This window comes from Hemitrygon akajei, chromosome 19 (genome assembly GCF_048418815.1).
Source record: "Hemitrygon akajei chromosome 19, sHemAka1.3, whole genome shotgun sequence".
In the NCBI taxonomy this organism is placed as follows: domain Eukaryota; kingdom Metazoa; phylum Chordata; class Chondrichthyes; order Myliobatiformes; family Dasyatidae; genus Hemitrygon; species Hemitrygon akajei.
The window spans coordinates 17,138,443-17,152,109 of NC_133142.1; the positions used below are offsets into that span (position 1 = coordinate 17,138,443).

Here is a 13,667-nt window from a genome sequence, read left to right on the forward strand (position 1 = left end):
GAAATTTACTAAATGATTCAGGAGGTGAGGATTGAGAAACCGAGGTTGCTGCCCTTGGACAGAGGAGGCTAACAGGGAATCCTGTGAGGTTTTAAAGATCATGAAAGATTTAGGTAGAGCGGATAGAGAGGAATCATTATATTGGGAGAAGAACTGGGGTAATTGAAAGAAGGTGAATGGCAAAAGTGACCTGATGAATTTCCTTTGGAGAGTAAGTGGTTGGGATGTGAAATATGTTGCCAGGGATGGTAGCTGAGGCAAATTCAGTCATAATGTTTAAAACAAGAAGCTGTAGAAATACTTGAGAGGAAAGAATTGCAGGGCTACAGGGGAAGAGGGGGCAGATAAAGTGCTTTTGCAAAGCACTGGCATGGACATGTTGACCTGAACAGTCTCCATTTATGTTGCAACCCCTGATCTTCCTCATTGTTAGTTCTGTCCGTTCACTTTTAATGTTCAAGTGAATGGAAAAGTTTTTAAGTGCAGAGGTTCTCTCTGTCAGCATTGCTTCACTGTTATTGTCAAATGCAGACTTGGGGTGTGTTCCACTGTTGTTTTTGGAAAGAGTTTTTTGAATTTAAGCTGGAGCCCTTGGAGCCATTTCTCACTTGCAGTGCCCTGTCACTGTATGTAAGATCAGGAAACTTGATAAAGACAAGGAACGTAGAACATTACATCACCATACAGGCCCTTTGGCCTATAATGTTGTGCTGATCTTTTAACCTACTCTAAGATCAATCTGACCCTTCCCTCCCACGTAACCCTTAATTTTTCAATCATCCATGTACCTATCTAAGAGTTTCTTAAATCTCCCTAATGTATCTGTCTGTACCACCACCCTTAGCAGTGTGTTCCACACACCCATTACTGAGTGCGTGCGTGTGTGCATGTGTGTGACAGAGAGAGTGTGTGCTGGGGGGGGGGGGGGGGAGGATCAGAAATCTCTATAGCTTTATAGCTATCTCAATTCACCTTAAAGTTATGCCCCTCTGTATTAGCCATTTCTACCTTGAGGAAAAGCCTCTGGGTGTGCACTCAATAGCTCTTATCATCTTGTAGACCTCAATCATATCACTTGTCATCCTCCTTTGCTGCAAAGAGAAAAGCCCTAGTTCCCTCAACTTATCCTCGTGCTTTCTGATCCAGGCAGCATCCTGGTAAAATCTGCTCTGCACCCTCGTTGATCTAAATGGCACATTAGGATATTAGGCGATACACTTACTGAAAGAATCACCAGTCAAATGCCGTGCTGCAAAATTTTTGCTTTACTTCTGTGATTTTTTTGCTGCTTTTTTCACAAATAGAAATAAACTGTAATTATACCCAGATATGATATGAGGTGCTAATGTTAAACATAGTTCTGTTCTGAGAAAAAAGGAAATCATGCGACCAAATGTCAGCAGCTTGATGATTCTGTTTCAGTTGGAATAGATGCTCTGGGTGTTAATTGCTCCTGCCTTTTGAAGGTGTGTGATGAAATTTGATAAACAGCTAAAATAAGGTATAAAATAATTAAAATTAAAAAAACACAGTAACTGAAAATTAGATTTAAAAGTTGCATAGAATCATTTGCTACTTATTATGGCAGCTATCAGGCTTGGAAATGGGCGGGGGAGTATTTAGAAAAAACTTAAAATATGCTTATTTTAAGAGCATTCTTTAAGGCTTGTGGACGGTGCTACTTAATTGTGTCGGGTTTGATTAGATGTGTAGCATACTAATAGGAGACGCTTTGAAATCAATACAAGGATTGCACTAATATAATTTAAATTTGAAATTTCATATCCTTCTGCACTTGTTTGGCTCTTCTCCATTGTGGGCATTGCAGTGGAGAGAAAACAGAGCAGTCTGGTTGAAATTCTAGGACAGTATTTTTGCAAGTCTTTATAATCAGCTTTGAGGTGCAGGAAAGGCTTTTGTTTAAAAAAAACAGCTGGACATGCTGGTTTATTTTTGCTATTTAGTTTGAAATTCTGGCCTATAGAAAATACAGTCATTCATAAGAATATTTTAGTGTGATGATTAACGGTTTGTAGCATGCAGGAGTTAATGTGGATGCATTCAGCAATTTGTGAAAGATAATTCTTTCAAGGCAGAATCGCTAATCTGTGCACTGTTCTTCCCTTCAGCCGAGCTAGCTCTCTGAAATTCACCCTGGTACAGTTTTAAATAACAGTATTCAACAGAATGCGTGTGGCAGAAAATGCATACAAAATATAATATTGCTTCCATATTTTAGCAAAGGAACCTTTCATAGCCACTGTAGAATATAAATAAAATTTAGGATAGGACTTTTTTTTAAATAACAAGCTGTCAAATGCTTTGTGATCATGGACACAAATCTGTCATTTGAGATTAATTTTCAGTAAATACTTGTTCCCATATTTCTGGCATTCAAAATAATGATGCCAGTTCCATTTTACTAGTAAGCTTGAATTTTTACCTTGGCTGGGATGTTTCTTTTTATAACTTGCTCTGTATTTATTGTAATAATTATATTATTTCATAAGTTCCAAACTATTCTTTTATAATAAATTATTAATACAATATATTTGATATGAGTGACATATTTTGTATGGTGTGCGCTTTTTAACAAATACTTCCTAAACCATTTCGTTCTGAGTTCCTGGTGTTGAATGTTATTTCTGGAAGTACATGTGTAACAGTCATCTTTATTGATTTAGTGCTTTCCTTGCTGTCTTTGCATGGTGGACTTGGTTTTCATCATGAAGTTTAGTTTTATTTAATCTATTGCCCTGGAGCATAAAATGGATTTGTTCGTTGTTAATGTCAGTTTAAATTCTGTGAATATATTTTCTTTTCTTGCTGCATACAGAACCATTTCTTGGAAGGCTTACAAGAGGTATCCAAGTCAATCTTGTGCTTCTGCTGTGTACATGCTTGTGAAATTGAATTAAACTTGAAAGCTAGTCCAAGATTGTGATCTTGTGTTTAACATTTCTTTTGCCTGTGGTGATTTATTAATGATTAAAATTAAACTTTTTTGCATAATTTCTTTTGTGATTCAATATTAAAGGAAATTGCAATCTTAATCCAGATGAAATTCACTGTTTCTGTGAAGTAGAATGGGCCCAGTTCTCCACCCTTGCACTGGAAGTACAAAATTGGTGCTTTACCTTGAGTAAAAGTCTAGTCTTCTCACCTATGATCGATTTAAATGTCCAATATCTGAGTTTTGTGATCAATTTTAAAAAGTACACCTGTACGTTTTAAATAGATATTGGGAATTTGCATAAAGAGGAGTTTGTCATTGTTAAAAACCTTGCATGAACCACCTCAATTATTTTTGATTTTATCAGTATTTAGATGATAAATTTGCATGCTGTTACCGATTTTATTTTTGTCTCAATAACCACAACAAACCAACAACTTGTGAAATAATTTGTTTTCTCAGAGTAATCTAATTCGTACACGGGGTGGTGGTGGTGCTGCATCTTTTAGTAAGATGCAGCAAACTGGTCCATCTAGAATTCATCCAACAATCCCTGGGTATGGATGTATATTTTTACAAGGAAATAATAGCAAACACCTTACTAGTCCCTTTGCAATAGCAATGTGTGTAGTTTTTCTGCCCCCTAAACAAATGATATCTACATGTGGAGGGGCAGGGAAATTTGGCCCTTTATGTTGTTTTTCCAATTAGTGTTTATGATTTTGTGTTTTGGCTTGTTGTATGTGCTTACAGAAAGCTTACTGTTTGTATATGTGTTTTGTGTTCATAAACATTAAAGGCAGAATTTCCATCCAGTGTATGAGTAGGAAGATGTTGTTTCCACATTCTGTATCTCGTACAATGTTGTGAAAACATGTAATGTTATTGCTGGGATTATGATTTACCGATTAATGTTGGATTCACAGTAGTAGGGTACAACATCTACAGAATCTCTAGGGTCTAGGGTCAGTTATTGACATTGTTTTTTAATTAATATAATTTAACAAATATACAATAAACTTATTGTGTACAGTTCTGGTCACCGAATTATAGGAAAGATATCAATAAATTAGAGAGAGTGCAGAGACGATTTACTAGGATGTTACCAGGGTTTCAGCACTTAAGTTACAGAGAAAGGTTGAACAAGTTAGGTCTCTATTCATTGGAGCGTAGAAGGTTGAGGGGGGATTTGATCGAGGTATTTAAAATGTTGAGAGGGATAGATAGAGTTGACGTGAATAGGCTGTTTCCATTGAGAGTAGGGGAGATTCAAACGAGAGGACATGATTTGAGAGTTAGGGGGCAAAAGTTTAAGGGAAACACGAGGGGGTATTTCTTTACTCAGAGAGTGATAGCTGTGTGGAATGAGCTTCCTGTAGAAGTAGTAGAGGCCAGATCAGTTGTGTCATTTAAGGTAAAATTGGATAGGTATATGGATAGGAAAGGAGTGGAGGGTTATGGGCTGAGTGCGGGTAGGTGGGACTAGGTGAGATTAAGAGTTCGGCACGGACTAGGAGGGCCGGAATGGCCTGTTTCCGTGCTGTGATTGTTATATGGTTATATGGTTATACCCATTCCACTGCACTGCTGTTACAAGAAAATTGTAAATTAACTACCGTCAGGAGCTTTTGTTTCTCTCACCCTCATTTAAAACAAAGATGTTGTCTATCCTGTTGTTGAAAGACTTGCATCTCAGTTTTATGGAGATGTTGGATAGTGAAGAAAACAATATTTTGGTTTGGTTTTGATTGGATTGGAATAATTTCTAAGTGGGGGGAAGGGTAAGATGCAACTTTTGCCATCTCCAATGGGATCCCAGCACCAAGCACATCTCCCCCCCACCCCCCACTTCCTGCTTTCCACAGCGATCACTCCCTATGTGACTCCATTGTCCATTTGTCCTTTCCCACTGATCTCCCTCCTGGCACTTCCACTTACAAATGCTATGTCTGCCCCTGCAGCTCCTCTCTCACTACCATTCAGGTCCCCAGACAGTCCTTCTAGCTGAGGCAAAACTTCACCTGTGGGTTTGTTGGGGTCACCCAGTGTGGCCTCCTGTATATCAATGAGACTCAATGTAGCTTGGGAGACCGTTTCATCGAGCACCTACGCTCCGTCCTCCAGAAAAAGCGGGATCTCCTAGTAGCCACCCATTTTAATTCCACTTCCTGTTCTCATTCTGACATGTCAGTTTATGGCCTCCTCTACTATTGCAAAGAGGCCACACTCAGGTTGGAGGAGCAACACATTGCATTCTGTCTGGGTAGCCTCTAAATTGATGACATAAACATCGATTTCTCAAATTTCTGGAAATGCCTCAATGCCTCCCCCCCCCCCCCCCACTTCACCATTCCCCATTCCTGTTTCCCTCTCTCACCTTATCTCCTTACCTGCCCCTCACCTCCCTCTGGTGCTCCTCCCCTCTTTTCTTTCTCCCATGGCCTTCTGTCCTCTCCTATCAGATTTACCCTTTCCAGCCCTGTATCTTTTTCACCAATCAACTTCTCGGCTCTTTACTTTATTCCCCCCAACCCCAGTTTCATCTATCACCTTGTGGTTCTTCCTCCCCTCCCCACATCTTCTAACTCTTGACTCCTCATCTTTTTTTCTCCAGTTGTGACGAGGGGTTTTGGCCTGAAACATCGACTGTTTACTCTTTTCCATAGATGCTGCCTGGCCTGCTGAGTTCCTCCAGCATTTTGTGTGTGTTGCGTGAGCAACAGGGAGCTCTTTCTTTTTTGCAGCAGTTTGAAAAAAGATTGGTGGTGGTCATCCATAACCACGAAGTTAAAATGTGTTAAAGGTTACTGTTGCAATTTGTTTTTAAAAATTACCATTGCTTACTGCTTTGTTTCTTTAAATTATACACTAATGTGTAGAATAATAGAAATTGTATCTGTAATAAATAAAAAAATGCTATAATCCAAGATATATTTGACAAATTATCTTGCATATAGTATGCATTCCCCCCCAAGTATAAGTTTGAACTTGTTATTATCCATTTATAATTAGTTATTAATTTTAGTAGTCAATATGCTTCTTTACAATTAATGAAAGGTTATCTGTATATCATTTGTGCAGGTTTAAATGAATGGAATTTAAGAATAGCATTCAAACACATTTCTGGTGGTAATTTCATCCATTTGAACTTTGGACCCAATATTTCTTTTATCATGACACAAAATGGATCTGTTGTTGCAGAGACACCTAATGTTCTTGTAATTTTTGTTCTGCAGTGGTCGTTTATAGTTGCCACTATTACCGAAATACTACCAGTGGCATTCTTGCCTAATTTTATCATCCAGCGGAAAGTACTAAGACCGTTCAGGACGCAGACTGGTGGAACAATAATGGTGAGAAAATTATTTTATTTGAGGGCAGGGTCACTACTGGGCACGATGAGTTGTGCACATGTGTAAATTTGTTTTTGAACTTGATCGTTCTCCACCAAAATTTGGTTCTGCAGTAGACTTCCCTGGGGGGGGGGGGGGATTCTAATTTTGCCCTCTCTTTTCAACCTTCTTGGTACTTACAATATACAGTGCAACTGACCAGTTCACTCTCTCTCCTGAAAAGGTGAAATATCAAAATAACAGATATGGATATTCGAAGTACAAGAACAAAGTGCTTCCATACTAATGCTCAAATGGTTCTCAACACTAACAATTAATTCCAAGCAAGTTCAATTTTGCAGTGCAATCCCCATGTTCATATTAAGCAAAATATTGATGTGCATGAATATTTAATTAGTTTTTACACAGCACAGTGCCAAACTTGTAAGTAATTCATGGCACCTGTCTTTACTATTTAGTTCTACCCGCTCACACATTTGACAGAGCAGAAATCTTACTGTTAAAATGTTCCTATCAGTCTGAATTTACCATATAATGTGGGCTTAATCCAGAGAACAGTCATGCTTTAGCAGACATAGATAAATTCCAGATGAAGATAATGGTTTGAGAAAGTGAAGCTTTGATAATGTTCCAACAGATATCTGCACATGATAAGTTGTGATGCTTTCATTCAAGTTAATGCATTGAGAGTAGCTGCCAGGGAGATCGCAGCTTGAGGGGATGGTACTGTATTAATTGGTAGCTCAATTGGACAAATCCCAGGTAGAGGAAAATCTAGCCTTTGATTTCCTGATCAACTATAAAAGGGTAGATGGACTAGAAATCAGAAAGAAATCATTATATTTTCTCTCTCCTATTTTGGAGAGTATCTCAATGCAGAAGAGTGTATAGTGATAGCGTACTGTAATTGCTGTTTGCTGTGAAACAGTATGTTGCTCTTGTATTCTTATCCATGCTAAATGTTTAGTTTTGTTGATGCAGTATTTCATAAACTTGGTTTGCAATTAGTGCCGATATTCATCAGTGAGCTTTTCTGAAAAATATAAATACCTGTGGATATATGGGTTTGTACTATTTTGTCGTTTCACATTCATTATGATAACTCCGCATGCAGGCTATAGTATTAACCAGGTATTAAGCAGTTGATGGAAAATATTGATTAGTAAGAAGAAGAGCTGGTAATGATGGCAGTCAAAAACTATACACATAATTAAAGGTTTTCTATTCTACACTAGTGTTGAATGTGATCTGTACATTCTATCAATGCATTGCAAATTTTGAATATCCATGTCATTTATTATTGTTTTGTTGGTTACTGTTAAACTTGAGACCAAATTCATCCATAGTCATCTTCTTGGCAATGTTCCAAAATGTTCTGTGTACTCAAAAGCGTTCCTATTTGAAATGGTTTTTCTTCAAATTGTACTTTATTGTATCTAACTTTTATGGAAGAATTGGGCAATGCTTCATTTAAATTTTCATTTGTTAAATTTAACTAACGGATTGTTGTTTTGTGAGAAGTGAGTATATTAAGAATTAACACATGGAAAAAGATCTTTTAAATCTGTTTGCAGTTGTGTACTGCACTTGAAATGTTTACTCTGGTGTGTATTACAGAGGGGTGGTGAATCCATGTCACACCCAGTGTTTCGTCATGCAGTACTGCGCCTTGGTTTTTTACAGTGCCTATATAAAGTATTCAAACCCCCTTTGGAAGTTTTCATGTTTTATTGTTTTACAACATTGCATCACAGTGGATTTAATTTGGCTTTTTTTGACACTAATCAACAGAAAAAGACTTTTGTGTCAAAGTGAAAATAGATTTCTACAAAGTGATTTAAATTAATTGCCTGCCGTGTTCTTTTGATTGACTGTAAATTAACAAAATCAGCGCAGACCCCAGTGCAGATAATGGATTGCCTTCAAATGATGCTTTTAATGATTGCATCCCCCAAATCTTTCATTTTCATTGTAACATTCGAATTGATTGTTGATATCTTCAATTGTCAGTTCTTCGCAGTTTCTAACTTGTTGAAGTAGGAAAATAGTTTCATTTTTATTCCTGGCTATGTCTGGCATCTCTAAGCCGGAATGCTTGAAACTGCAGTGAGCAAAACAGTTCTGAATTGTCTTACTTCTTGCCAATTATTAGTGACAAAAATAATCACTGCTTTTTCAACACAAACATGCAAGTGACTCTATTTAAGAATTGTTCGCTTTAAGCACGGTGTAGTGTCTATTGGCCATACAAGTGCACGCGGCTGACGCTAGTTAGAAATTGTTTGACAACTGTCTGCTGCCTCAGTTAAGCGGCATAGTATCCCAAATAAATGAAGGGAATCCTGTCTATTTTCTTGATTAGTTTTTTTCTTTAAGAGTAGTCCCAAATAAGTGGCTGCCCAGATTAACGGATGGGCTAATTAAATGGAATCCATTGTATATGGGTGGTAAACAGTAGCAAGAACAATACTATTTCTAAATGATTATATTTTCCAATTGTCTTTTTAAAGATTAATACTGATTGAACAATTTTTCTAAAATGCTTCAATTATTTCAATCTGTCTCTGTTATAATTTAATTAATGGTAAACAGTGAGTGCACGTAAGTAAAGAACAAAACTCAATCCCGTTTCAACAAAACAAAATCCATAATTATTACTAATTCATTAATCACTGATAATTTCTGCTGAAATTTACTGTGGTATGTAAGAAAGTTATCACCAATAATAATTATGGCTACTGGGAAATATTTGGCAGAATTCTTACTGGCTGTTGCAATGGTCCAGAAGTTCTGGAATTGTGCAGTCAGTGTGGGATTTACTAAATGGTTAGGGATTGAATATATTACCATAGTCCTTTGTTGGATTCCACATGAGAGTCCATTGGCAAAGCCCAATGATGCCGGGAAATTGCCTCCCAAACTTGATATTGGATCTGAGAACCAAAAATTTTTGTGGAAATTCTAAGCCTGGATATTGGGAGGTAGAAGTTGTTACTTTGATTACTGGATGAACCATTAGACGTTGACCAAGGCACTGAATTTGGACACCAGTTGCTTTAGACAAATGCAGGGAGCAGCATCTAAATAGTTAGAACTTTTCCTTAGGCTATTACTCCAGCAACAGCCTGACCATGATCATGCTCAAGGCTCATACTATAGAGACTCTGCCATCTGAACCCTTGAACAGGTCTAAATCAACAATAGAAAGTGCTAGAAATACGCAGCAGGTTAGGCTGCATCATTCGGAAGAGGAACTGAGGTAGTGTTTAAGGTGACTGTGCACCATTAGCAGGCTACAAAACAGGAACAATATGGAATGCTCTCCATTTACCTGGACAAATGCAGAAACAACAATTCACAAGAAGCTTGCATCATCCAGAACAAAGCAGCAAATTAGAATGGTTGATGGAATGCTGTTCTGAATATTCATTCCCTCCCTCCACCGGCCCACAGTGACTGCAGTGTGCACCATCTGAAAAATGCACTACTTTCACTGGACCAGAACTTTCCATAATACTTCTAAGCCCACAATCCTTACCACAAAGCAGGACAGGGGCAGAATTTCATTGTGGTTACCATCTCTTGCAAATTGCACATTGTCCTTGCTCCAGAAGTACATTACAGGTCTGTTGTTGTAGCTGGCTCTAAATCCTGGAACTTCTTGCCCAATAGCGCTCTGACGCTATCTCACTAAAAGGTTGGTAGTGGTTTAAAAATACAAATGTAGCAGCTTACCTTCACCTTCTCATGGGCAATTAGGGGTGAGCAATAAATGCTGGCCTTGTCAGCAAGGTTTAAGTCCTAAAAGTGAATCAAGTAAAAAAAACAAATTTGCAATTGTTTATTGGATTTAATAATTTAAAAATGTGTCTTGTGTTTGGATTATCCAGTTTTACAAACCCGTTAATTGGACTTTTAGTTTTTAAGCATTGGTGAATGCCAGAATTATTTAAAAATTATTAAAAACTCTGACAGCTATGAGGAAAGGCAGTGCATTGCACCCAGCTGTGCTCTTTGAGAAGCCTGCCAGGGTCTTTTCAGCAAGAGGGCCTCCTCACAAAGCAGCCTGTGGCACAATGGGTGATGAGATCTGGATCATCTTCTACAAAATTACCAGTATTCTGGAACATAAACATCTAATCATTTGCCTGTCATGTCTTATTACCAGTTTCATATTTTAAAACCGCCAGCTAGAATTGGGTTGAAAACAAATGCTTTGTTTGAAATAGAACATCAACGTACAGCAGCTGTCCTCTTGACCTCACAGCGCTCTGACCTGATGGCATAATGCGGCAATGAAACATTTTTCAGGCAGGTTTAATCAGCGGATTCATCATGTCTTGCCACAAGATTACCAATGTGGTGCAATATTACATGTTCAAATCAGAATGCTTTTGCTGCTGATGAGTTGAGAGGTTTTCTGTTCTGCTTCTGCACATTCCAGATACAAAAGGACCGACCGAGAATTGTGAGACCGGGTGGAGGTTGGCTCTACCTGACCCAGTGGCAAAAGTGAGTCAGAACAAGCCTGCCTGCAGATCACTACCCCTGCTCTGTCATCTGGTTTTACTTGGGAACATCCTGTTGTTCAGAATCACTACAATCTATGAAGATTGAAATAGTGAATATTTTTAAAAGTGGTGGAAACAAAATGACATTAAACACATGTAACCATTTTGAAGAGTTGAAATAACTTAATTCAATAATTGCAAGACTGTTTTATAATCTTACCCTGTCAGCCACTCCTTTCCATTCAGATGTGCATTTGTGGAGCATTCAGCAAGTTCATGTTTTTGCTGGATATCTCATCGTAAGTGGGAAACCAGCAGGTTTAGGGCTTCTGTGTTTGGAGAGCTGCCCTCTTCTTCTGTGCAGCTGTAGAGTGTAAATGCTGCAAGTTTAGTGTGGAATTGCAGGCATTTCCCAGCAAGTCCTAATCCAATAATTTTGAATCCCCATTGATTTATAGTAACCCTGCCCAATCCTTGTTCTACTCTTGTTTTAGGTGTAAATTTTGCTGTCTGGAACCCCTGCCCATATTTACCACTTGGATGTACTATTCCCACTTTTAACCTTGTCCATAGGGTTGTACCTGCAAAGCCTTCAGGGGATACCAGTGCCTAGTGAACTCATGTAACTGGGTCAGAACAAACACCTACCCACAAAATCCCTGATTTAAAAAACAATAGTTTTGGCACCATCACTCTTCTAGCCTTCCAATTTATTAGGTTTTTTTCAGAATACTGCTAGACGTCCCTGAAACTATTTTTAAAAAGACAAATAAATGTAAACATTTTTGTGAAATATTAGCCGTATAAAGTACTTTTAATCAATACTGCAAAAACAAGTAATTTTCAAAAATGTAACTTGTAATTCTAACTTGTGTACACTTACAAATGCATGGCCTCCATCCACAAGTTTGCAGATGACGCCACTGAGCCAGAAAACAGGAAGGAGATAGAGAGCTTAGTAACATGGTGTCGTGGACATGGTGTCCATCGATGTCAGTAAAACAAAAGAGCTGGTCTTTGACTTCATGGAGGATGGCTCGCATACTTCTGCCAAAATCAACAGTGATGAGTTTGAGAGCTTCAAGTTCCTGGGTGTGAATATCACCAATAGCCTGTCTTGGTTCAACCAAATAGACGCCACAGCTGATAAAGCTCACCAATGCCTCTACTTCCCGAGGAAGCTAAACAAATTTGGAATATCCCTGTTGACTCTCACCAATTTTTTATTAATGTGTCATAGAAAGTGTCCTATCTGGATGCTTATTGGCTTAGCCAATGCCATTAGGCTTTACAATTCTACCGCCAGGACTTAAGAACTTTTTAAAAGCTATTATTAATGCTTTTGAGATAGTGATTTAGATGCATATCATATTTTTTACTGAGTTAAGTTTTGCTTATTAATTAGTAATATTAATCAGTAATTATTAATCAGTAATTAGTTTTGCTACAACAAGTGTATGGGACATTGGAAAAAAGTTGGAATTTCCCCATGGGGATGAATAAAGTATCTATCTATCTATCTATCTATCTAGTATGGCAATGGCTTTGCACTTGACCACACGAGTTGTGCACATGCTGTACCTCAGCACATCACACTCCGAACATCGTTCGGCAAACATGGAAACTAGCCACCCTTCCATGTACTCTATATACTTCTCACTGCCTCAGTAAAGAAGCCAGCATAATCAAAGACCCCTTCCATCAGGCAAAAGATACAACAGCCTAGAAACACATACCACCAGGCACAAGGTCAGTTTCCATCCCTCTGCTGTAAGACTCCTAGTACGGTCTCCTAGTTTGATGGTTGAGAGGGGCAATAAATCAGCCAGGATGGAATGGCAAAGCAGACTTGATGGGCTGAATGGCCTAATTCTGCTCCTATGTCTTTTAAGTTGGACTCTTAATCTAGAATCCACGTTGTTATGAGCTTGCACATTATTGTTTACCTGCATTGCACTTTCTCTGGAGCTGTAGCATTTCATTCTACATTATTATTTATCTTTTTTGTCTCAATTCAGTGTGTAATGATTAGATCTGTATGAACAGTGCGTACACCAGCTTTTCACAGTTTCTCAGCACGTGACAATATTAAGCCAATTCCAGTTGTATTTTAATCTATTTCTTGCAGCTGTAAATTTTCCCTTGAAATGATAAATGGAGCCTATGCCATATCTAATCCTGCATGGATACCTCAGAGTAAGTGCTGTAGAGCTTCAGTTCGTGGCCCGCAAAAGCATATCGTCAAACATATCATTTATCCATCACCAAGTCTGGGACTGTACCTGCATTGTGCAAGTAAATGCCTGCAGTTTGCCAAAGAACCACTGGAATTAACCAACAAGGTTTGGTCCATATTTATGGTCTGACCATCCTTGGGTTCAAAAGTAGTTTAAAAAAAATTTATGATCAGAATACCTACATGTCACCACATACAACCCTGTTTTTTTCCCTGCAGGCATACACAGCAAATCTATAGAATGGTAGTTGTAAACAGGATCAATGAAAGAGCAAGAACATAGGCAACAAACTATGCTAATGCAAATATAAATAAATAGCAATAAATTATGAGAGCATGAAATAATATGATAATGAGTCCTTAAAGTGAGATCATTGATTGTGGGAGCATCTCAATAGAGGAGTGTAGTTATCCTCGTTTGTTAAAGAGCCTGATGGTTGAGCCTGGTGGTGCGAGTCCTAAAGGCTGATCTATACTTGTGTGTACGGGCTATGCCGCAGCCCTGATTTTCACTTCTGCATCGTTCTACGCTGTTGTGAGCATGCGTTGGTGTGCACCAAAACGCTAGTTGGTGATGGGGTTTCTATGCCACTGTGTTGAGTTTCTTCGTGAGA

General features: G+C 38.3%; 1 protein-coding gene across 4 annotated transcripts in view; it reads left to right on the top strand.

The window, feature by feature from the left end:
- Nucleotides 1–13,667, top strand: part of hdac11 (histone deacetylase 11) — a 105,579-nt gene that overhangs the window by 19,620 nt on the left and 72,292 nt on the right. For 2 of the 4 annotated variants that reach the window (XM_073072162.1, XM_073072160.1), the window contains 2 exons: nucleotides 2,837–2,863; nucleotides 6,190–6,306. In XM_073072162.1, the coding sequence (XP_072928263.1) occupies nucleotides 2,837–2,863; nucleotides 6,190–6,306 (144 nt within the window). The remainder of the gene's footprint in view (nucleotides 1–2,836; nucleotides 2,864–6,189; nucleotides 6,307–13,667) is intronic. The other 2 variants (XM_073072161.1, XM_073072163.1) reach the window with 1 other exon arrangement.